The 27,101-nt window shown below is 31.5% G+C and overlaps 1 protein-coding gene across 1 annotated transcript; it reads left to right on the top strand.

The window, feature by feature from the left end:
• Nucleotides 1–319: 319 nt before the first annotated feature.
• Nucleotides 320–9,505, top strand: LOC132745323 (heat shock 70 kDa protein 12A-like; the record flags this gene model as incomplete). Its single annotated transcript, XM_060734216.1, has 4 exons — nt 320–361; nt 5,152–5,249; nt 6,342–6,687; nt 9,293–9,505. Coding segments are annotated over exons 1-4 (699 nt in total), but the record flags the coding sequence as incomplete, so codon positions are not given.
• Between the last annotated feature and the right edge of the window lie 17,596 nt (nt 9,506–27,101).

Genomic DNA, 27,101 nt, shown 5'->3' with positions numbered 1-27,101 from the left:
ACATGTTATGTGGTAATATTTACTTTCTTCTATTTGGCCTATTCAACTTGAAAGGGGATCAGAGGTTATGGAGCCTGCATAGTATAATAGGACATCAAACGATAAAGTTAAAAAGCAGACAATATACCCTAACGATGATTCAACATTATTCAAGTGGAAATATTTGAACCATCCAAATAGAAAAAGCAAAATAGTTGAAACTTAAAAATACCACAAACACAACAATAATGTGTTGAATTGAATGTACGCGCGGCGACCATTTTCAGCCTCCACATGGCACAAACAACGCTGATGTTGTGATAAAAAAGAAAAAATAAGAATGCCTAAAGAAAGTTCAAAACAGCAAAATGAAATGTCTCAGGTTCGTCTTGATTGAGCCTGTTTATAGACAGTACTGTCAATTGCAAACTACCTGCAAGTCCGCCAGCACCGGTTTAAGCAGACCTCGTTATTTCAACATTAAAAGGCAAAATTTTGAAGCTAGAGACATCCGCAGATGTTTACAAATGTACATACGGCTGTCATTATGGAACCTTCAACGTGACACTTCCGTGCCATTCCATGAAAAGCGACGTATGGTCCCAAGTTATAGAAAGCGTGTGCTCTAAACGACAAAAACAATGGGTAGAACAAAATAAAATGGAATTTTGAAAGGGAATCAGAGGTTATGAAAAAGAAAAAAACAGAATCCCTAAACTTGTGAAATGTTGCATGCTTGGTTTGATTGAGCCTGTTAATGGACGGTACTTGAAAGTGCAAGTTACTGTCCACGCCCCTAGCACCGGCTTAAGCAGAATTCAACATTTAAACACGAAAATGGTGAAATTTTGAATTAAGAAACATCTTAACGACATTTAGAAATCTGAGGTTATGAATCCTGCATATCACAGACAAGACGTCAAAAGGTAAATTTAAAAAGCAGGCAACATATCCTACGGGTGACTATACAGTATTCAATTATGAATACTGGAACAATCCAAGTTGAAAAAGGCCAAATACAAGAAAATAGTGAAAATAAGAATCCCTAAAGAAAGCCCAACACGTCATAATTGAAGATGTTGCTCAAAAAGAAACTTAATATATCATCTCAAATGTATACACAACAATAATGCATTGTACACATAAAATATGATAAACAAGATCATCAAGGAAAGGCGGCGTTCAATGAACACAGCCCCCACCCGACCCAGCAACATAAGACGTCAAAAGACAAAGTTAAAAGCAGACAAAATACCTCTATTCGGGAAAAATAAGGTCACTCCCGTTACTTTGTTGACGTACTGAGTCTATCACATGATAATCCCTCAAAAAGTCAAACGTGGTCAAATTAAAAATGTTGCAGGCTCGATTTGATTGAGACTGGTCGTGTCGTGTTCAAATTAGCGTCCACGCCCGTAGCACCGGGTTAAGCAGAATTTAACATTTTAATGTGAAAATAGTGAAATTTTGAATTTAGAAACATCCGCAGATGTGTCAATACGGCGGTTATAATGGAACCTTCAATGTGACACATTTTTGTTATTCCATGAAAAGCAACGTATGGGCCCCAAGAAAAAAAAACGTGTGCCTTGAACGAGATAATAATGGGCGGAACTAAACAAAATGGAATTTTGAAATTGACCAGAGGTTATGAAATATGATAAACAAGATCAACAAGAACATACGGCGTTCAACGTACGTAACCCCCATACGATCCAGTAACAAGAGCCAGTGGCAAGGAGCCCAGGAGGACCCCAAACAAAAACAGTGCAGGGCAAAGCATGAACAGGTTAATCACTAAAATCATATATAAGAACAAATAATCAGCAAATGATAAAGAACTCCAAGTAAACAATTAAATGATTGAATAATAGGCCCATAAGCTCGCACATCACAGACGGGACGTCAAAATACAAAGTTTACAAACAGGTAACATATCCTCTAAGTGTGATTTAAAAAAGAATCCCTTAAGAAAGCCCAACACGGCATAATCAAAAATGTTGCAGACTCGGCTTGATTAAAATTTAAAATAAATCTGGAAACAAAGTGATCCCTCAGAAGCGTTAATCACAACAAAATTACAAGAGAGTTGCAGACTCGGTTTGATTGAGTCTGTACCTGAGGGATAATTAATAGGTGCAACATCCCTCACAACAAGCCTTTCCACGCTACGTAGAACTGGCTTCAGCAGAATTAACATTTAAACACGGAAACGGTGAAATTTCGAATTTATAAACATCCTCAGATGCGTTAATTAAGCGGTCACCATAGAACCTTCAATTCGACACAGTAGTGTCATTCCATTAAAAGCGGCGTATAGTCCTCAAGTAAAAGAATGCGTGTGTCCTTAACAAGAAAACATTGGGCGGCACTAAGTAAAATGAACTAAAATTACACAAACACAACAATAATGTCGTGCTTAACGATCTTTAAGAATCGTAATTATAACAACTCTGATAAAAATGTTCGGGGCACTTTTTTACGGCCTGGTGTGGCGATAAATAAGAGAAAATAAGAATCTCAAAAGAAAGTCCAACACAGCGAAATTTAAAATGTTGCAGGCTAAGTTTGATTAAGCCTGTTCATGGACGGTACTGTCGTGTGCAAAACAAAATTATTTCCTCTACAGCCTACTTCAAAGAAAGGAACTCCAGTTTGTTGGCAGGATAATTCCGTTTATTATAAGTAAGTCCACGAATAGCATAGGCTACCGCTTTCTCTCTTCCTATTTTAAAACGAGTGATTATTTTCAAGCGTTATAATTTAAAACAATGGTTAGCTTTAACAGTGAGTGAGTTGATTTCACAGAAGAGCTTTGATACACTTGCTCAAGGTTAATAGTGAAAATCTGTTGTTACATTAAAATAATCCCACATTTAAAATCAAATCAGTTTTTATAAAGTCACATTTAAAGTCATTTAACGTACATCGCAGAAAGATACACGTCCTTAAGACTGTCATGTTTAATCGATACGATTCCTCATTTAACTGGTTTACTATTTACATGTTATGTTCAACAATATACTTCTTATCCGTTGTAAACATAAACTTGTAGAACGTTGAAATGTCATTAATGGAAGTTTAACCAGAAAATAACTATTTTGTGTCTGGTTTAGTTTAAATATTATTATCTAAGCTTGAATGCGAACTTATATTTATCATTTTCGTGTCCACTTTACTGAATCAACAAATACTGATGACAAATGAAGAAACATGGACGTTACAAAAGAAGGGCTCGAGCCCATGATCCCTGGCTATCTAACTTACTTGTCAATAATGAATTGAGTATTTGAAATTTGATACAAAGCTGTGTAAAACGTCTTATCATGTTGTTCGTATATTGCTATAGATAAATACCTGTTTATTTTAAAAGTTTTAAAGATCCTGTAACTCAGTTTTTTATGGTTTTATATAATTAATGTAATGCTCAAATAAAGATTTATTTATTTCATGTTAATAAAGACAGTTAATAAAAAATTATTTTCTAAAATGTGACAATATTTTTATTAAAATAAGAAATGAATATATTTTAATGATTACATATAATTTTGAAAAATATTTGCAGCACATATTTTACATATATTCCGATGTTTGAAAATTGTTTTTTGATGCATAAGTATATACATATATAAAAATCTTACTTAAGTGTGGTAACAACTGTCACAAAGTAAACCATTTCGTAGGTGCCCAGTAGTGCTTTTAGTACTTTGATTTTTACATAATGCGTAAATGCTCAAAAGTGCTTTCAGTATTTTGATTTTTGTAGTGCCGAACCTCAGTTTAATACTAAATCCAATGAAAATTATTGTATCATATTTTTGTAAACTTCAGAGTTATCGAGTGAAATAACTTATTGATCATATCAGTAATTTTATTTATTGCTGAACTTTCTTGGTATCATTCCAAGCATTTTGATATATATTTCATAAAATTCGGTCTAGTAATAAAAAAGTGAGATTTTTATGATAAAGTGCAAATTTATTTTATGTTCAATAAATTTGATATAACGGAAATTTATTTTATGCTTTCCACTCAGAGTAACAATGCCTATATATTGAACGAATTTTAAATCTTCTTTTGGACTCGCATATAGATGTGTACAGACGAACAAGGTCATTATGACAGACATATTTATTCTTGTTGTGTAATTTTTTTTAAGCTTGCGCAAGGTAAATTTTTCTTTTCTTGTTGTTTTATTTAGTAAATGTTTGTTATTTCAGAAGATCGTAATTCAGTTAACTTTTTTTTATTTCAAATTTGTTTTTATATACATGTAAATCTTATTTTGCATTTTGACAGTAAGTTTTCGTTCTTTAATTTTTCGTCTTTTGTATATTTATGACTCTAGTGTTTCATTCATTACTTGAATATTGGTAATGTGTTTATTATCATTGATAGTTGTTGTTTATGTATTGAAGGCCGTTAACGCCTTGAGTGCACGTTATTTTATCTTGCATATGTTTCAGGTATATTTACTAAAATAAGTTCTCATATTCTTGTTTAATACAATAAAAGTCATTTATAATTTAGTCTTCTGCAGATGTTTTATATATAACTTAAAGAAATAAGAATATATATATATATATGAATATATATATCATTCTTATTTCTTTAAGTTATATATAAAACATCTGCAGAAGACTAAATTATAAATGACTTTTATTGTATTAAACAAGAATATGAGAACTTATTTTAGTAAATATACCTGAAACATATGCAAGATAAAATAACGTGCACTCAAGGCGTTAACGGCCTTCAATACATAAACAACAACTATCAATGATAATAAACACATTACCAATATTCATATATATATATATATATATATATATATATATATATATATATATCATTCTTATTTCTTTAAGCTATTTTCATATCACATCATCATCATTATTTTTTTTGTACGAAATATTATGGATTCGATTCAAGAAAGAAATTCGTCAATATTGATGTGGCATCCGGTCAGGCTTCATGTTTTATACCTTACAACGTGCTGCGATATATAATCAACGTTGAATTTATTATAACAGTGTGTATGGCGTTCCATAAGGGACATTATATATTTTAGAAGCTTTGTTTATAGAAATCCGACAAAGATCCGGCTATTGCTAAGGGACAAACTTATACCCTTATATTTGTGTACCATGGATATTTACCATGTTTTAATAGTTTGTAGCTTCTACTTGGAAGATTCACCACGCATATGTTCAACATAGCGAGGATAGTGGATATTGTGACGTAGCGACACAGTCTTGGATCTACACTCTGTAGACAGTACATAATCGATCTTTCTGCTTTGGATGAGTCACATCTCGAGCATCAGTGAATTTTTGTTTTGAGTAACGCCACCGGAAAAAAGTGCTTTTCGACAGAACATTAGAAACGTGACACGGAACTTTTATTTATTTTTTTCATTAATTTATATCATGAACTTTCATTATAAATAATCATTTATTTTTGTAAATAAAATGTTAAATAGTTTGTACTGAGTTGTGATTTGTTTTGCATGGTAGTTGTGATCAGTTTGTGTTCCACCGTAGTCCATATTGTGACAACAACCTTAATTACAACTAACAGGATCTTTAAGGGATTATTGTTAATATTTGAGGCAATCACGGAAATTGGCTCCTGAGGTGTATCGAAGGGAAAAAACCAGTTCGTTCATTGTGTTGTTTGAGATTCTAACATGATAACTCTTATACGATAATGATAGTTTTTGTATGCAAACATTCATATTGCTTTGACATTTAATTTCTTGAATTAAGAATATGGCTTTTTTATTTCGAACAACATCTTTAATTTGTATATTGAAATGTTTGTTATGATTTATGTTTTGTTTTATGTGTTTATAATCTCATAATGAAAATAACAATACACCTTTTTGCGATGCGGTCTGTTGCTATTCAATTGGACATAGTATTATCACACATCTCACTCATGCACAATCTGCGAAGGGCTAAAGATAATCATCCAACATCGACATGTACAAGTAGAATTTCATAAATAATTCTGAGTTAGTTGACGGTTAACAAAATGAATATATATATATATAAAATGGCTTGCCTTATTGTAACAAATTAAAACAACTAATTTTACCATACAAAGCTGATTACATATAGTCATTTATACATTTAAAAATTTATTATGAACCCATCCTATTTGTTTAGACGTCGTTTATTCCTATACTTCACAATAATGACTTAGTATAGATGCATCATCAATCAGATTAAACATTATATATTTGGTGTAATTCCTAGTGATATATATAATGAAAGTAAATGACTTTACGCAATGCATGTAAGCAGTTTTTTAACTTGCCATAACTATAATGCTACATAATTTTTTTACATATATTCAAGGCAGAGGATAACAGCTGATGACACTTACCATGGTTTTGTTCAGCAAAACAGAGATGAGATGTTTGTGGTTGCTATTGAAGTTGGCAATGAATGGAGCGGTTACGTTTTCGCTTTGCGACATGCTATCGAAAAAGGTGATTTGCGTATGTATCTTCCTGGCATATCATTTGGCGATCCTTATTTGGGATCAATCAAAAGTCGTTCTGTCGTGTTATTCGACGAGAACAAAAAGTTCCATAGCTTTGGATTTTTTGCAGAGGAAAAATATGCAGAATTAGTTGACAAACTTAAACACAACAAATGGTATTTCTTCACAAACTTTATGATGAGATTATCACGAAAAGATGTAAGTAAAGTTACTTTTACTAATAGATATTTAATATATTTTTGTAAAAAATGATTAATTTTATTGCAATGTGAAAATCAAGCTATCGAATATATGTACTAAAATGTATTGTATTTAAATATACAAAAATAGAGATTGGTGTTAAACCCAACGTGAAAAGAAATATACATTACAGTACATAACGTTATTTATATTTACTACGTAAAGAATCTAGATCTTTATACAAATGAAAATGAATAATGTAACGAGGTTACTGTTAAGTAAAGCATTCGTAACATAAAATTTACTTAGAAACTCCGTGTTTATATTACATTATAACTTACATGAATCTTATTGTTATCATATTAATTAGTGATTTAAAAAACTGGATTCTTTTGCTGATTAAAATATTTTTTACAGAGAGAACACCAGATTAAATATTTTCACGAGTCAAAATATAAGATTTAGTGTCCACGAGTGAAACATAATTTATAATACATGCAAAACGAACATTTTATTTCCAAATATTTAATTTTAGTAGATTTTAAAATTTCAGTGCTTTGTAATTTTTACTGATATTTTACCGCGTTACGACATGCGCTCTCATTCATTACAAATTATGACATCACAAATTTACGTTTTAAAAATGGTATGTGCTTCTCTTGATCGGACACATTGTACTCACAAGGCCGTGTGTTTCTGACAATATTTCTACATATTCATTATACATTCATTTCATCCACATCCAGATTAAGTCCGGCTAATTTGGAAATTAAATTTAATAATTCAATTGTGAAATTATCAAATATAAATTCACTAGATCTATGTACGAAAAAAAGCAAATACTAAAAACAATAACAACAATTTCAATGATGTTAGTTTTATCATTATTCAACTTTAAATTTTCTGCGATGTCAATATGAACAGCTAAGACCTGATTTGATTAAATTGAAAACTTGCAAAAACAAAGATATACATAAAGTTTTCCTATTTAGGTATGCTGATTGGTCTATGTCCATCGTCATGCGTCGTCAATATTTAGGTTGTTAACACTCTAGTAGTCCCAGTTTTGATTGGGTCACAATCAAACGTTAGGGGATTGTTTTTCTGAATGAAATATGGTCAAATTCGAATATGGGTTATCTCGGGTCAAAATTTAGGTTAGAGGAGCTAAAGGTGGACAAAATAGTATGAATACTCTAGTGGCTACTGTTTTGATCCAAAAATCTTGAACATTGGTCAGGAAGGATTTTTTTTAATAATTTCTAAGTCAAGTTTAAATATGGGTTACCTGGTATAAAAACCTAGGCCAAAAAGCCCAAATATAGAAAATCCTTGTAAACAATCTAGGGGCTACAGCTTTATTCCAAATATACTGGAAATTTGTCGTGTGATTACATTGAGGATTTCTAGGTCAGGTTTGAATTTGGGTCACTTGGGTCACATAGCACCAATATGGAAAATCTTGTTAACACTCTTGTGGCTACTGTTTTGATCAAAGCATCCAAGAACAATTGCAATGATGATTTCTAGATGTTTAAATATGGACCACTAGGTCATACAGTCCTAATATTAAAACCCTTGTAAACACTTTAAATGAATATCCTGACAATTGGTGAGAAAGTATTTTTTTTATAATTATTAAGTGGGTCACCTAGGGTCAAAAGCTAGGTCACACAAATATGCCTTGTAAACCCTCTTGAGGCTTTTGTTTCCGTCCATATATTCTTGAAATTATTTAAAAAGGTTGATCTTGTGATTTCAAGGTCACGTTGTAAGGTTGGTCAATCAGGGTTTAGGACTAAGTCACACAGCCCCCAAAAAAGGAAAACCTTGTTAATATTCTAGAACCTATTGTTTTGATCCAAGTATCTTGTAAATTGGTCAGGAATTTTATTTTGATGATTGAGTTTGGTCACTTTGGGCCAAATATGGAAAACCTTAAACTCTTGAGGCTACTGTTTTGACAAAAATATCATAAAAATTGATCAGAAAGATTGTTTGGATAATTCCTAGGTCAAGATAGAATATGGTCTACCTGAGGTCAAAAACTAGGTCACAAAGGCCAAATATAATAACGTTGTAATCACTTTTGTAGCTACTGTTTGATCTTATTTTAATCGAAATCGGTCAGAAAGGTTGTTTTGATGATTTCTTTAGCAAGTTCGAATATGGACAACCTTGGGTCAAAACATATGTCACACTGCCAAATTATGGAAAAAAAAACCTTGTAAACTCCCTAGAAGCTACTGTTTTGATTAAAATTGTCTTAAAAATTGTTATGATGATTTCTTGGCCAAGTTTAAATATGGATCACCTGTTGTCAAAAACTAGTCCAAATATATAAAAAAAACTTGTTAACACTTTAGAGGCTAAAACTTTGATCAAAATATAAAAAAGAATTGTTTTGTTTGGTGATTTCTTAGTCAAGTTCAATATAGCTCATCCTTGGTCAAAAACTACGTCGCACAGTCAGAAAAAAATGGGATTGAGTCTTCATAACCAATCGCGCGATATAAGGCCATTAGGCCCACTTGTTTATTTAAGGCTCACATCGTTTGAACTTGTAACAGTTTTAAATAGCTATTCTTCCGGTTTTCTGGGATTTACTTTGGTCTGTCAACAGATAACACGGAACACAGAGATTGAAGATGACAAAGGTAGAAAGATGAAAGCTATTGACGTAATTGGTTCTGCTATTAAATATATAAAAGACTACCTGCTTAATAAGTTAGAACAAACAACGGACATATCTAATGAAGACATACACTGGGTTTTGAGTGTACCTGCTATATGGACTGATCCCGCTAAACAATTGATGGAAGACGCTGCATATAAGGTGAGGCCAATTTATATACATGTTGTATTTATAAAAGGTATTCTACAGAATTAACGTTAAAAAATATTTTATCTTTAGCAATTCTAAGGTCTTAGATGCATATATAATAAAAGCTTCGCATAAATATTACACTCAATTCTATCACACGGGATGTTCCGAAACAATGTTATTTTGCCTCGGTTAATATGACATACTGTCGGTGTAAATAAGTAAAGTGACCCCCATAGACGAATGACCCCTCGGTTATTATTCTATAGAAATGTTGACCCTTTTTCTACAAAAAACTGACGCAATATGAAGGAAATGACCCCCACCAATAATTTGTAGAATACTGACCCCAGGTTCCCACTAACTTAATCTCAAACAGATTATTTTCTACTGGACGCAGCTATCACAACATTTTTTTTTATTTCTCTTTGAATTGTATGTGACCTTCACTTTGCAGGGAATACTTTCTTACACTGTCTCGTTTATAGGAACATGGTGGGGCTAAAAGTGAGGTTTGGTGCACCATTAACCGGTTAACACTCCCCAGCAGTACATGTGCTGTTGACCGTTCAAAGGCGGCGCCCCTCTGTGTTCCTCAGATGTATGTCTATGTTGTTTCATACTGTTTTGGTGACACTTTTGCTTGTGTCCCTTGTTGATTTTCGTCCAAGGTAAGTATCTCCCCCTTTGCCCCTAGTTTTATTTCTTTAATTTACCCCCCTCTTCCGCGGGTCTCCTGTCCCCTTCCCCTGTGCCCTGTGACTTTATGGGCCTTTTATTCAATCATTTATTTGTTTTATCAGTTAGAAATTATTACCTATTATTCAATCATTTATTTATTTCTTTAGGTTCCTTGTCAGTTACAAATTATTTATCATTTCAGTGATTGACATGTCTGTGTTCTGTCTTGTGCCCTGTCCTGTTTTTGATTGGTGTCCACCTGGGCTCTTTGCCACAGGTTCTTGTGTCTGGGACGTATGGGGGTTGCGTTTATTGAACGCCGCCTTTCCTTGTTGATCTTGTTTATCATATTTGTTGATCTTACCATTCACCTATGTCCTTATCTAAGTTTCAAGTCTATATGTAGAATGGCTAATTTTCTTCAACATTCTGATATCATGAAAATCATGTCCACTTGTACAAGTTTCATCTGTTCAATTCTCAAAAGTAAATGTAATGAAATCAATGATCTTGAAGCAAAATATGGCAATATTAATATAAAGTACGAGAAAACATTTTGGTTGTCAGATTATAATACTGACATTAACCGACACTGACATTTTGCCTAATGGTAATCACTACTAAGGTGAGCACTATCAGTTTCAGGCATTGTTTTCAAATCAGACGTTTACTCTTTCTAATTGTTATTTTTATGCCACCGCAGCATCTGCGATGCGGTGGCATGCATCTGCGATGCGGTGGCATATAGCGATTCACCTGTGTGTGTGTGTGTGTGTGTGTGTGTGTGTGTGTGTGTGTGTGTGTGTGTGTGTGTGTTTGTTTGTGTGTGTGTGTGTGTGTGTTATATAGATTATATAGTGAACTTAAAAAATCTTCTTGTGAAAAACCACTAGTCCAATTTCAACCAAACTTGGCAGGATTGATCCTTGGGTGAAGGGGTTCCAAAGTTGTTCAAAGAATTTCATTCCATGCAGAAATCTGGTTGCCATGGCAACCAAAAGGAATTATAAGAATAAATTTAAAAAATCTTCTTGTAAAGACCCAAAAGGCCTAGAGCTTAGATATTTTGCATAAGGCATTGTCTGGTAGACCTCTACCAAGATTGTTCAAATTATAGCCCTGGGGTCAAAATCGGCCCCGCCCCGGGGGTCATTGATTTTCACTATATGTACATATAGTAAAAACTTAAAAAACCTTCTTGTAAAGACCGAAAAGGCCTAGAGCTTAGATTTTTTGCATAAGGCATTGTCTGGTAGACCTCTACCAAGATTGTTCAAATTATAGCCCTGGGGTCAAAATCAGCCCCGCCCCGTGGCAACCAAAAGGAATTATAAGAATAAATTTAAAAAATCTTCTTGTAAAGACCCAAAAGGCCTAGAGCTTAGATATTTTGCATAAGGCATTGTCTGGTAGACCTCTACCAAGATTGTTCAAATTATAGCCCTGGGGTCAAAATCGGCCCCGCCCCGGGGGTCATTGATTTTCACTATATGTACATATAGTAAAAACTTAAAATACCTTCTTGTAAAGACCGAAAAGGCCTAGAGCTTAGATTTTTTGCATAAAGCATTGTCTGGTAGACCTCTACCAAGATTGTTCAAATTATAGCCCTGGGGTCAAAATCGGCCCCGCCCCGGGGTCATTGCTTTTCACTATATGTACATATAGTAAAAACTTAAAATACCTTCTTCCAAAGACCCAAAAGGCATAGAGCTTAGATATTTTACATAAGGCATTGTCTGGTAGACCTCTACCCATACTATTCAAATTATAGCCCTGGGGGTCAAAATCGGCCCGCCGGGGGGTCATTAGTTTTCCTTATATGTATCTTCAATATATACTTATAGTAAAAAATCTTATTGTCTTTATTAGAGCTTAAATATTTTTTAAATGATATCATCTATAGGAACTCTACCAAAGTTGTTCAAATTTTGCCTCTAGTGTCAAAATTAGCCCCGCCCAGGGGGCCATAGGCTTTCCTTATATGTAAATATATATATACATATATATATATATATATATATATATATATATATATATATATATATATATATATATATATATATAGTAAAAAAATAAAAAAATATATTTTTATCTGAAGGTACAAGGCATAGAGCTTCGATGTTTGCTATATAATATCATCTATAGGTCCTCTTCCAAAGTTGTTCAAATTATTCCCCTGCTGTCAAAATTGGCCCTGCCCGGGGGCAGTGATTCTCATTATGTACACATACATGTAGTAAAAACAGAAAATAAAACAAATGTTTTCTGAATGGGAGAAAGCTACAGCTTAGATATTTGACTTGAAATGTTGTTCGGTGGACCTGTATCAAGATTGTTTTGAATGAAACCCTTGGGTCCAAAATTTTGCCTTGCCCAAGGGGACAGTGACCTACTTTCTTGTCCTTTGATGTACAGCAATGCAATTTTGACCATGTGCACAGTTTTAGTTGTAAAATTGAATTTTGATATCAGGTGACCTAGATTTTGATGATGTGACCTACTTTCTTGTCCTTGGATGTACAGCTATGAAATTTGAACCATGTGCACAGATTAAGACGTAAAGTGAACTTTGATTTCAGCTGACCTAGATTTAGACAAAGTGTCTTACTGTTCTTTGATGTAGTCGTGAAATTTAGGCTGTGTGAAATATGACCTTCACCACCAAATTCACTAGACTCGAGTGCATTGATATATTCCTACTCTGATCTTTTATTGAGTTAACAACAGATTTAACCACTAATCTGATAATAAGAATAAGATAGGTCAGGGATCTATGCATTATGACAATCTTCAAAATTGTATAGAAACAAAAAAAATCTGTTCCAACACTACTATTTAGTGTTGTATTAATGCGGTGGCATAGCATTTTTCTCAAATGCAATCTTGTTTATATAAACTTTGTATATTTAAGCTATGAAAGCTATAGCTAACTTATTTTAGTGAAATATATGTTTTGTTAATTAAACAAACGAGGTTTAGTGGGGGATATATAGGAGTCAGCTTGTCAGACGGCCGGCCGTCCGTTCATCGGTCGATCGGGCCTCATCATGGTTTCCGCCGATAACTAAAGTTTGGAATGAGGTATTGTTATCAATCTAGGTATATGGAAAGCTTTTATGAAGAACCTGGTCGTGATAATTTTGGACTCCATGGGGTCTAGGGCACCATTATTAAAAAAAGAACTAGTAATGTGTCCATAGGACACGGGTGTCCCCACACTTCACTGTTTTGTTAATCTTTTGGGGGCTACATGCACCACAAGTTGAAAACTAAAAATCTTACATTAGTAAAGGTCAATAACTTTACAAATACTGAATAAATTCACTGGCGAACCCCAAGGTGCATAAGAACACATGCTGACCAACATATTCTTGAAAACTCTCAGGCCAAAGGTCAAATACGTTTTGACTTATGCATGAGCTAGTTGAAAATTGCAAATTTGTACTATGTCAAAGGCAGAAACTCTAATAAAAAAGACAAAACATCCACATGCAAAATCCCAGGTGCATAGCTTCACAGTGAGGTTTATCAATATTCCTGTCAAGTTGGTTGATTCTAACTCAAGCACTAAAAGAACAAGTAGCACAACATAATAAAACGGATTTTACTAAGTCAGGGGCAATGACTGTACAAATACTGGATAAATTCACAAGCGAAACCAACGGTTCACAATTACATATGCTGACTAACATTCCAGTCAGGTTTCATAACTCTAGGTGTAATACATTTTGAGCTATGCACGAAACAATTACAATAATTATTCAGTAATTTAAATTATCAAATACATGATATGGGGAATTTAACAATAACTCGCTATGCATGCAAGAAGATATCGAGATCATGGTCGATGATAAAAATCCTTAATCAACCGATACTTATAAAATGAACTTTTAAATAGCTTTGAAATGAAACTGATGATTTAGTACAAGAACTTTATCTGAATATTTAAAACCAAATATATCAAATCAATATAAATTATGTGAAAAATATTACTTATGGAACAATTTATTAATAACTGAAATAAAATATTTTATTCACAAATTTAGATTAATAAATACTTTGAGTTACATTTCTTATAAAGCAAAAACTTAATCTTATACATGTACATTATCCTATGACAATTTACTTTACTTCAACAATTAGAAATATTCTAAGATCTCGGTTATTTAAGTTACAATAATATGAAATACAATGATTATTTAATATGCAAAGTATTGAAAAATCTGCAAAATATATAATTAAAACATACTTGAGAGAAACAGCTTAAGATAAAATAAAACATATTTCTAACAGTGAAACATTGAATGAAAAACAGCAGATATAGAAAAAATAAATAACTCAACATACCTGATAAAATGAAAATCCAAGATTTAAATTTTGAAAAACATAAGTTCTTTATTCTGTGACAGTCAAGATGGAATATGACTTCACAAAATTTCTTGCCAGTATATATACATACAAGAAAATGAGCAGATTTAATCATAAATATATAAATCAAGATATTGTCACATTTAAAAAGGGAAAGGGAATAAAACAATCACATATTCAAAAGATGTGTGATGGCAGATCTCATAATTATTCCCTAAGGGCCTAAAATCCCTGATCATATAAAAAGTATTTTAACCTAGAACCATAAACATCCCTTTATATTTACTTTGAAGCAGGGTATATAACAGCCTCCGGAATAAGTTTGCAAATCCGGTATTTTCGCAAACTCAACTACCCTTTTTAATATAGTTTCAATACAAAAAGCTAAATCAAACAGCAATTTGGATAAAACTAAACAATTACTGGCCGTTTATACAAAGATAGCGCTAAAATCAAACGCTAGGCGAGTGTTCAAAGTGTGGCATCCCATGGGTTTTTTCAAATCTCCCACGGACTTTTCTGTAAAACCCCATTTCTTAAAGTGGGAGAATAAAACCGTGGGAGAAAAAGATTTTTTTCTAAATATTTTTACATGTGTTGAATATTTAATACTTATAAGAATATATAATACTTATAATAAACTTGTAAGTATACGAGGATTATATTTAAAGAAATTTGCAATTCTCCCATTGGCTGAATAAACCCATTAAGTAAATGGGAGAAATCTCCTAATATTAAAATGGTGCGAAAATCTCCCACAATTAAACTGGGAGAAATCTCCAATGACAGCGTAACTGGAGAAATACCCCATTAGAGCGTAATGGGAGTATAACATAATGGGAGAATCCATTGTGTTTTTCTTCCTCGCTAAAACATCAAATAGATGCTTTTATTATTTTTTAAATGAATATAACTTAAACAATATGCCAAAGGAAACAATTTAACTTCTATTTTGATGTATTAGCGGGGAAGAAAAACACATAAGTATAAAAGACATGAAGTTTTACAAAATTATGTAGGGATATTCCTACGTCATCAATTAAAATGGCGGCAAAAATTACCGATTATTCATTTATTTATTATTTTTTGTTTATCTATTACTCACTCACTCACTCACTCACTCACTCACTCACTCACTCACTCACTCACTCGCTCGCTCGCTCACTCACTCACTCAGTCATTCATTCATTCATTCATTCATTCATACATTCATTTCTAAATATATAAATAAAGATAAATAAATAATGAATTAAATTAATTTATAAAATAATAAATTGATAAATAAATTAAATAAATAAATTAATTAATAAATAAATAAATTTATTAACTAATATATGTCCAATTAGTCTGATATTGAATTAGAATAGATCTGATATATTATTATTTCGATTGGATTATTACCTTAAGTTTCATTGACAGAATGACAGTCACCCGTACATTAAATTTGGGCTGGATGTGGTCAGTGCAGTTCTAATTACCAATGAAAAAAAGAAATTATCTTTCGGATAATAACTTGATTGGATTGCAACATCAATGGCTGGCAGGTCTGATTGCCCCATAAAAGAATGTTGACATCACTTGAACATGTGAAAAACATAACCATCGAAAGTCATTATATCACACATCTTTTTGTCCTGAACAAAGATCAGTTAAATTTTATTACTCTTCATGATGGGGCTTTTTCCTAACAGCATAATTATATAAGACACACATACAAAAAAGAAAAGAAAAGAAAATACGATGAGAATGATTTAGTTAAGTCCTGGAAGAAGTTCAAAGTGTAAAAATGAAGAACGTTGAACATTCATGATATAAGTGTTTTTTAGATGTATTGAAAGTCACGATACTTTTCGTGTGATTAATTGTCCGCGCTTTTTGCTGCTGTTTAGTAATTAAACTTTATTATACGCTAAAAAGTCGTCTGCTGACTACCGACATCAAATGGATAAAGTGAGATATTTTACTTTCTTTCATTAAAAGGCATAACGATATCGCTTTTAAATATAGCAGATATTGTAGGAAATATGTATATCTCAAGATTGATAAATGCATGCAAAGATAAATCTGTCCGTTTGCCCATATTCATTTCTACACATACGTAAAGATTAATGTGCTCGAGGAGAAAAAAAAAAACAGTATTTTTATCATGTTATTCAATTATAATAAATACCGCTATTTATAATTTAAGGTATTTCTATGAAATATTCACTTTACTGTAGGGATGAATGTATACTTCAGGATACAAATGCATTTAAGGTGCCTTTCCCGTTTAGAAAATCTACAAGTGCATGTATGCTTCAGACAATTCGTACAAAAACAAATAAAAATGGTGTTTTTATCATGTTTAATTATTAAGAGCCCTATTTGCTAGGTTATCTATATAAAACATAAATAGTATTGTAGGGACACATGCATACTTTACGATAAATAAATGTATTGATATATCTGTTACTTTATATGCGAGAGTGAACATAATACACAACTTAAAAAGCGCGCGGTAAATGATATGTTCAATTCTTACACTAGACATTAGTCACTAAGATATACAAATGTATCTATAAGATATTCACTACAGTGTAGGAACCAATACTAGTATAAACTTAAAGATAAATTTTAGACACCTCTGGCCGGTTATCAGTCATACATGTAATAAATTCAAGTACATGTATATCTAAGAAAAGTCGGACAACACAAATAAAGTCGGTTTTGCTGTATTCGTTAAGACATCTTTATCAAAACAAAATTTAACCATATAGTAGGGATACGATGTAAGTCTGCCGAAATATAACAAGAGTACAAGACTGTCCCACTCTTCTTATGAATTGGGCGATACGGGTAAATTCCAAATTATATTTACAGAATTTTCTTGATTGAAATTTCAGTATTTCAACACAAAAGTACAAGTTTGGCAAATAAAGAAATACTAAAGCGCTGTAGGTTTAAATAAAGTTTATCTTTATACATTAGTTAATATTAATCGTTCGTTCGACAATTATCATATCGACTATGTTTTCGCCTTTTCCTCCTATCTATCGTGACCTTTAAATCCATAGATATGTATTCAATTTATATCAAATCTCATCACTGCATGTTCTCGGCATCAATTTATTCCATTGCTATGACATCTCAGCGCACTGATAAAAGATTATTCTATAAAGTTATATTGCGTAACAAACTTGTGATGTGCCGCACCGGATAAGGACCGAGAAGCACCGCGGGGCTCTTTAACTTAAAATTAAGTGTGCGTTCATTATACTTACTTTTACATGTTTATTAGTTTGATCTGTTTTTTTTTTCTGTACGGTGTCTAATTTAATAATCTAACCTTTTAATTAAAATAATTATTCTATATTCTATATCTTATATCAGCCATTACTTATTATATAGCACAAATATTTCGATTTATTTTAAGAGTTTTTAAGCTGATTAAATCAGTATCTTGTAGACGCTTAATATGCCTCTACACTGACCAAGAGTTATCTTTGAAAGCGTCTGCATGACCTGAGTCAAAAACATTATGTTGAAAAAGGCCTAAAGACATACAGTGTTTTGACTGACATGAAACTCAGCTTGGGTCAAGGCTCATAAATAAAAGGACTAAGTGACTTACATTTATCTTAAGCCAGTTTTTGCTAATACGCCGTCTGATAGAATTTTTCTTTTTAGGCCAGGGTGTCTTAGGGGCGTCAGTTCCTTAAGTCCACCCCGATGGATCAGGGCCTGTAAATCTTATTTTTACCCGAATTTCGTTTGGAATTCCGTACACTCTTAAGAACCATATATGTTCAACAATGAATTTATCTATTTATTATGTCACATTATCAATACTTATAAACAGAATAAAATGCATGTCCCGTCACGGAATATCTACTGTAATAATGCCAATAATTCATCGGTAAAGTAGCATCAATATATATAGCAAATGAAAAGGTTATAACAATGCGTGCTCGATTAGATTATTAGTTATAAAAATTTAAGATAGGTACTGTGGCCCTATATAAACGGTTGTTTGGAAATAACTGTTTATAGCCCGAGCCGCTAGGCGATGGTTATATCGCAAACAACCGTTTCTATAAGGCCATATCAATGAAAATGAATATTTTGTGTAACTTGTATAATTTTATATAATATTATATATTATTTTTGTAAGTTTGTATAATTTTATATAATATAAATAAATATTAAACATGTTTATTCATTTACATATAAATGAATAAAAATACTTTCAATGCATCGAAATTTACGAATTACACATATTTATGAAAATGTGACGATATCATTTTATTTTTAAATGAAGGTGCTTACATATTTTTTCACCACGCGATACCATCCAGTAGTTATTTGGTTTTGCAAACATATAATTTTATTTAGAAAATATACCAAGTGACCAGATGTTATACTGTTAAAAAATACTATTACCTATGTTGTTATCATCTCGCTTTTCTACAAGATTTTTCCGCGAGGCAAAAGACATTCGTAGATAACACAAATTTATTACATGCTTTTCGGTAGTTTATAGAAATTTATCTGTGAACTAAAAACTGATAATTTCACTGTTTTGAATTTAAGCTCTTTGTGTTGTTTCAGTGAAATTCAATTCAATATTTTATTTGGCATTAAACTACATATAGCATATAGCCATTATTACATAATATGGGTAAAGTGTAAGACATTTTACAATAAATTGTTCTTAAAACAGTACAAAATGTTTTCAGAGAAGTTATTAACAATATACCTTCATGAGATTTAGTAATTAACAATATGAGATATATACTTAACATTGAAATAAATTGTTATTGTTGTCTATATGTATATATATATATGTATGCAAATACAATCATACAATATGTTTTCAGATATGTTATTTACGGTATGTCTTTATTTAGATCTAACAATATTCAAGTTAATCAGAATTTCTTACTTTAAGTGAAAAATATAAATATCTTGACAAATTATTAAGTTCTTTTTCATTTTTAGATGACATTAAAGTTTCCATTTTTTGAAGTGTAGGCCATCGGCAAAAATATGGTTTTAAAAATTTCTTACGAAGGTTATAATATTTTGGACAAACGAGTAAAAAATGGAATTCGTTTTCAATGACATGCATATTGCATTGTTGACATAGTCTATTTTCTCTTGGAACTCCGTTGTGCCTACCAATTTCAATTTCTAGATTATGTGATGCTAGCCGAAATTGCGTCAGTTGTACTCTGTGTTTATTTATATTTACACAATTTAAGTATTTTTCAAATTCGAGGTCGTACTTATACATACTGTATGTTTGTAATTTACTTGAATTATTTAAATCTGAATACCAAGTTTGTTTATATATATCTAATATTCTATTCTTTATTATTTGAAATGATATATTAATTTCGTTTTGCTGTAGCCATAGAAAAGAAAAACCTATTTCGTCAAGTATTTTTTTTATTTGATATGCCCAATTATTTCCGTTATATGATATGTTATTATTGACATCTTCTTTCATGACATTATACATTTTTCTTATTAATGAATTATTTTCTGAGCTCAAAATTTTTAACCAATATTTAATCATAATAATTTTACGGTGTATTCTCATCGGATACCGTCCCAGTTCTCCGTAAAGACCAGCTAGATTCGTTGATTTTTTAACGCTAAGTGTCTTTCGTAAAAATTTACAATGTATACGCTAAATATCTTTACCCTCATAATTGCCTATTATTTCGGCGCCATAATTTAGGATATGATACAAGCGTTCACAGTACTGGAAGCCAACTAAATGACGTGACGTCGTAAATGACGTCACATTGTATAATAATTTGGAGCGCTTTTCATTGAGTATTTGGCTAAATGTCCTTTTAAACGTTTCTTTGCATATAATAAAAAGAAAATTTGTTTAGTGTAGTGTAAAATTGAAATGTTTTTCACCTTGTGAACACTTAAAGCTCATAATTATTTCCCTCTTAGCTACGACGGAAATTCACGGAATGAAACTATCGTACGTTGTCTTCAAGTCTGTGTAATATTTCAATATTACATTCTTGTTACAAGTATAATAGAACAGAACAGTACATACTCTTTTATCTCTCAGGTATAAAGTACAGTATGAGGAAAATAATAATAAAAAACAAATTTAAGTTTGACAAAGGTGTATGAGTAATACATTGGGGAGACCGTAATAAAGTTTGAAAGTAGAACATAATCCGTATAGGTAAATACTGTATAACAACAAACAGAACTATGTGAAATGTAATGTAAAATTATGCCTATATTCTGATAATTACTTAAATTTGGCCATTAAGGTTTTACAAAAAGTAGACAAATGCTTAAATTTGTCAGGTGATTTCATATTCAACAAACTATTAAAACAACTCTCGGTGTTTGAAACTGCAAAATTGAACATATTGGTAAGAACTGTTTTATAACAACGGCTGTTTTCAACATTTTTCGAAAAACTATTATTGTGGCGATTAACGCAGTTTTCATATGACGACAATCATCGCATTTTTAAAAATAAACTTTCATTTCTCCAATTATGAGAAATTATTTTAATTTTATGTCAATTTAAAGCTATTTAATCGGTATAATAATAAAATACCAAATATATTGACAGATCGAGTAAGTCAGTTTATTATACCAAAAGTCAATTAATTTCTACAAATGGAAATAATAAGTTTTGTAGTGGGTACGAAACATTTATAGCACAAGCATTGAAAAATAAAAAGGTTTCAACAAATCCACATTTTTTTCATTACCATTTTCACTATTCATAATCACATTTCATACATATAATAAGGTCCCAGAATATATGAATTTTAGTTGTTTATAGCGCAAAGCGTCAATAAAAACGCAGCCGTAAAAATGCAAATGTAATGAGTAAATACAATACAGTGAAAGTTGAGAAAACGGGACGCTATGTATATCGGAACTCTTTAGATATCGGACAATTAATTTTGCATTAAACCTTGACAATACCAGAATGTGTAAAAATCGAAAATCAGACGGTTGGACGGTTGAAAAGGAACTATGAACAGTATAAAGTCATATATATAGATAATTACCCTGACATTATACCGGGCGGCCAAGGTGTAAATAACCCTGTGCAATTGGTTGTGTCTTATTCGCTAATTGAGCGGTAACGAAACAATAATTGTCTGATTTGTTTTCACAGTTTAATATTTTTGCCAAAATGCGCGAGGAATTGGTAAGAATTAAGGTATAATCAGTATGAATAAAAAAAACACAGAAGTTTTTTATAATGCGTGGCTTTTATACATGTATATTAATTTCCATATATAGAAATTAATTGATTATCATATGGACCAAAATTACTGACTATCATGGACTAGGCTTTTTAAAACTTGTTTATATTTGAGTTAGGCCAGTCTTTCAGCCATTCCGGTGGATATATATTCGTCTCGACTATATATTATTGATTTTAACAGAATGCTATTGATTGAAAATTTAGATATTTCAAAATTAACTTTATGTATTCTTTAACAAAGCCGGAAGCAAAAGTAACTAAGAAATAAATTGCCATTATCATATATCATTTACTGCATAGGTTTAAAGTAAACGACCATGAATAGTATATGTTATGTTCATTATTAGTTACTAGTAGCATCGTAAACAAAAAATAAAATTAGAAATAGTAAATAACCATGATATGTATATATTATTTTCATAAATAATTACTAGTAGCATCGTGAACAAAAGATAACTAAATAACTGTTCTATTTGCAAAAAAAGTAAAATTATTAATGGCAACTAACATGTATACATGCCTATACATTCACTATGGCATCATTTTATATTTTATTATATAACTATATACAACAATACATAAATCTGGTTTTAAGAAACAAGTCCTACAAAGTTCATGTAGCAACTTTATGACTGAAACAACACAATCAGCCTTGTTGTTTGTAAAAGTAATTTAATGCGTCAATTTTATATTATTATATTTTCCTTGTACTATGCCCATCCTTACTCGACAGATTATCATCGTTTAATGACTTATGAAAGTTAGTTTATGATGATTAGTATTGTTTCCCTATAATGGTGCCAGCCCTGCGGGGCCGTATCGTCACCCCAGGATGAACAACGTGTGCACACTATTATTGCAATTGCTAGCATTTTTATACTGAAAAAGTATTTATTTACGAGCTTTGTTTCTGTGTTCAAAAATAGTTTTATTGTTTGAGGAAAGTAGTCGGTGCGCGACAAGCGCTGTAGGCCCTTTTGGGAAATTACCGACTAGGTGTTTAATATGATTTATTTACGTTATTTTATTGTATTACTGTAAATGATTCCTGTTGTTGGTTCTTTTCTCATCAATAATAGTGCCAGCCCTCCGGGGCCGTATCGAACACCTGGAAAGAGCGACGTGTGCACACCATTATTAGGTTTATTAATAAACGGTCAAATTATATGTATATATGATATTACTTTTGTTCTGTTGTGTTTAGTTTTTAGTGAAATAGTCAGTGCGCGACAAGCGCTGTAGCCCTTACTGGGAAACTACCGACTATTTATCATATTATGTATTACTTTTCTTCTGATGCGTTTAGTATTTAAATTTTTTGCGTAAAGTAGTCAGAGCGCTACAAGCGCTGTAGCCCTTGGTGGGGAACTACCGACTAGCTATCATAACTGTATATTAATCTACGGATTGTGTTATTACATTCATCAATATTCTGAGGGTATCCTTGTTATTTCGCCGCGAGCAGACTGGTTTTGTTCGTATTACGGCGTGATCAGACTATGTCAATGGAAGTCCTCCAAAGTTTAATAAGCAACTTCTTATTTCCATAATTTAAGCAGACGATATTTGTTTATGTATACCGTTATCAGACGTTATTTTACGACATATTGTTTACGGTTACAACACCACCTTTTATCCATAAAAGCACCATTTGTCACCTTATATACTTTATCAGACTCATATATGTATTTGAAACACTTACATTTTAAAAAAAATAGGCAGTGTCGTCGTTTAATGACTTATGAAAGTTAATATTGATTGGGAACAATGTCCCATTGAAGACAAAACATCCTTTTGTATTCATTATATGTTATTAAATGTTAAAATCTTTATATTGCATTAAAGAAAACACATCAAATACTATATTTTATTTGCCACTTCTTCCTAAGTAAATAACACCGTATTTAGTTGATTTAACTTTTTTTCCCGAAAAGTACATGTATTTTATATTTCATGTTTTTTTCCTTTAATGCAACAGTGTCCCTTAACATACAGCGTAATTTGTATCGAATTATTTTGATTAATAAATTTTTGAGCGACAAATGATGTTCGTGAAAAACTCGACTTGAATTTGTGGCCCACGGTGTTATTAAGCGGGAAAGTATACGTGTTTTCTCGCCTTATTGTCAATTTTTATGTTATCATTGATTGCTTTTGTTTACAATTTTGAATTGATATAATACTATATTATAATGTTTTACATGATTTGTTTTATGCAGTCGGTGCGCCAAGCGCCGCATTCCTTGTAGGGTGTCTACCGACCAAGTATTCAAGATAGTTTATTTTGATCTGTGTTATTTTTGCAGCTGATGATTTTTATCCTGTAAATTTCATTAGTATAATTAATATCCTTTATACATGTATATAGAAAAACTGCTGTTCTTATTTGTTCTGCATTGGTTTTTGGGGGATCTAATAACGTTGTAAGATCTATTACTGCAAAGCCTAGTTTCTGGATAGTTGCTTCTAACTCCTTACGCGGTTTTACATGACGTTTGCATTGAAAGAACATGTGATCTATGGTTTCCGGCTGATTACATTCATTACAGTTATTTTCGTTTGTAAAAGAGTGGCCCTTTAGAAAAGTTTTATCTAATTTTAAACGTGTGTATATTTTATCTAGATGTCTGTTATGGTGATATTGCGTTAATATACTGGGTGGAACTTGATTTATTTTTATGTTATTTGTAGAACAATATTCTGACCATAATGCATTTCTTTTTTTTTCTATTATTTACTAAAAGGTTGATTAAACTGTAAACTCCATGTATACTTGATGATATATCGCACGTGTTACCGTTGCGACTAGCTTGTTTCGCACATTTGTCGGCTCGTTCGTTTCCGGTAATTCCGACGTGACTTGGTACCCAGACTAATATTAATTTATATTTTAATGAGCGTAGAAGGGATGCTTTCTTTTAGATATTATTACCCATGGCTGGCTGATTTTTTGAGTGTCCCGATTGAATTGACTGTAAGACACTAAAACTGTCGGTGAATATGGCAGTCTTTTTGTACTGATTTTTTATCATTAACTCAATAGCTTGGTTTATAGCCACCATTTCACAGGTATATATTGACGCGTATTTGTTATTTTTAACCTTAATTTCATTAATGCATATGCCGTACTATGCCCGCCCCCCGCTATACCCTCATCCGGGTCCTTACTACCATCTGTGAATATTTTAGGAGCCCCGTTTTTTCCCAAATTTTTGAGTTTAAATTTATTCTATTTTTCCTTTTTAAAGTTATACATTTTATGGGTTTTTATCTATTTTTTGTTACATAAAGGGGTTTTGCAAAATTTTTATGCCCCCAGTCATTTTTTTTCCCTTGTCAAATTTTGGGGCCCCCATTGTCCAAAAGGTTTTTTTTCTTTATGCTTTTTTTTAAGGGGGGTTTTTCACCTTTTTTAATGTTTTGGTAAGTTATCCCCTTAAACTTTTTGAAAGGCCCCCTTTATTTATGAGTCACTTTCTCTTTTGTAGATCAAATTTGTAAGTTTTTTCCCTTTAAAAAAGGGAAAATTTTTTCGTATTCCGAAAGGGGGTTAACGCTTTTAATGTCCTTTTAAAATAGCTTTAAATTTACATAAAAATAAACTAGACAAGTAGCTTGCCTAAGGTAAATGGTGGACTTCGCAGGCACCTTAGCGTGTAACTAATAAGGATCGCTGATTGGCGTATCTCTGTGACCCTGTCAGCTTGATTGATGTCAATTATCAATGACTGCATGTTTATATTTGATACAAAATAACAACTTGTATGACTTTATGCTACGCATGCCTTACTGCAAACTTGTTTTTCGTCACTTATTAATTAATCGCTAGTATCTTAAAAATCTGTATGACACATATTAGATTACTATTTTGAGCATATTACCATTTTATCTTATAAATATTGTTTATTTTTGCTAGTTTGTTTTAAAAAATTTCACTACTATTTTTTCATCCGACGATGATAATAACAGAAACATGAAACAATTTCCATTATCGGAATTGCTTGTTGTTTTTCATTATATGAATAATATTAAAAATTTGTTTTCTATTAGGTTATTATTACAACTAAACGAAGTGATCAACATCTCTTTTTTTGCAAAATAAAAAACTTTTTTAATTTAAATGGACTTTGTCGATTAATTCGTTACATATGATACTTTTTTTTGTATTCATTCCCGTCATATTCCAAGATAAAATGTCATTGCCTGTCTTATTATTATTATTATTATTATTATTATTCTTTTTAATAATAATAATAATAATAATTATCTTCTTCTTCTTCTTCTTCTTATTATTATTATTATTATTATTATAATTATTATTATCATTATTATTATTATTCTTTTAATAATAATAATTATAATAATAATTATAATCTTCTTCTTCTTATTATTATTATTATTATCATCATTATCATCATTTTTTTTAACTATTATTAATATTATTCTTATCATTATTATTAGTTTCTATTTTTCAAATTTTTATTTGGTTGTGTATTCCGCGCCATTTTATCTCTTATTTGGATTTTTATATTATAATTGCATATTGTATTACACTTTTTTAGCGTCACATATCATAGATAGCATATTCTCCCATTTGTAAGGAATGGGAATTATCACCCAATACAGAAATGGGATTTTCTCCCATGTATCAACATGGGACTTTTCCCCAATTATCAAAATTGGAATTTCATCCATGGGTGGATTTTTCCCGCAACGAAAATGGGAGGATTTTAAAACATTTCTTTTTATGTTTTTATAATAAAGTATTTGAAGACTACAACAATAATTTTCTTGCATAAAAGTTTATTCTTTATTTGTTCCAAATCTCCCATTATTTTTATCTCTGATTTTTATAGAATGGGGATAAAACCCATTATTTTTATCTCTGGTTTTTATAGAATGGGGGTAAAACCCCATATGGGAGAGCAAAACCCAGTGGGAGAGCAAAACACCAGTGGGAGAATGATAAAACCCCATGGGGGACTCAACTTTGATTGTCGCCACAGCATTTATTGTTAGGGTATGTGGAATTCAAAGACCAGTTTTTGTTTAATTTTATACCCATTGTTGACTGAACTCTTCATTTATTTTCTAATTACATGTACATTAGAAAGGGTAGCTGAGTTTGCGAAAAATCCCGGATTTGAAAACTTATTCCGGAAGCTGTTAGATATTAATATTGCGTTTTAATCTGTAGATTTAATCTTAGTTATAATTTAAGCTTGACACATTTAATGTGAAATGTAACAATAGTTGAGATAAAAATAATCAAGTACACAATTAAATGATTAAGAAAAATACTTAAGTAAG

Source organism: Ruditapes philippinarum, unplaced genomic scaffold, assembly GCF_026571515.1.
Source record: "Ruditapes philippinarum isolate M1 unplaced genomic scaffold, ASM2657151v2 ctg5584_1_1_1_1, whole genome shotgun sequence".
NCBI classification, from domain to species: Eukaryota; Metazoa; Mollusca; class Bivalvia; order Venerida; family Veneridae; genus Ruditapes; species Ruditapes philippinarum.
The sequence above is the reverse complement of the archived record's forward strand: the minus strand, read 5'-3'. Positions and strand labels throughout refer to the sequence as shown.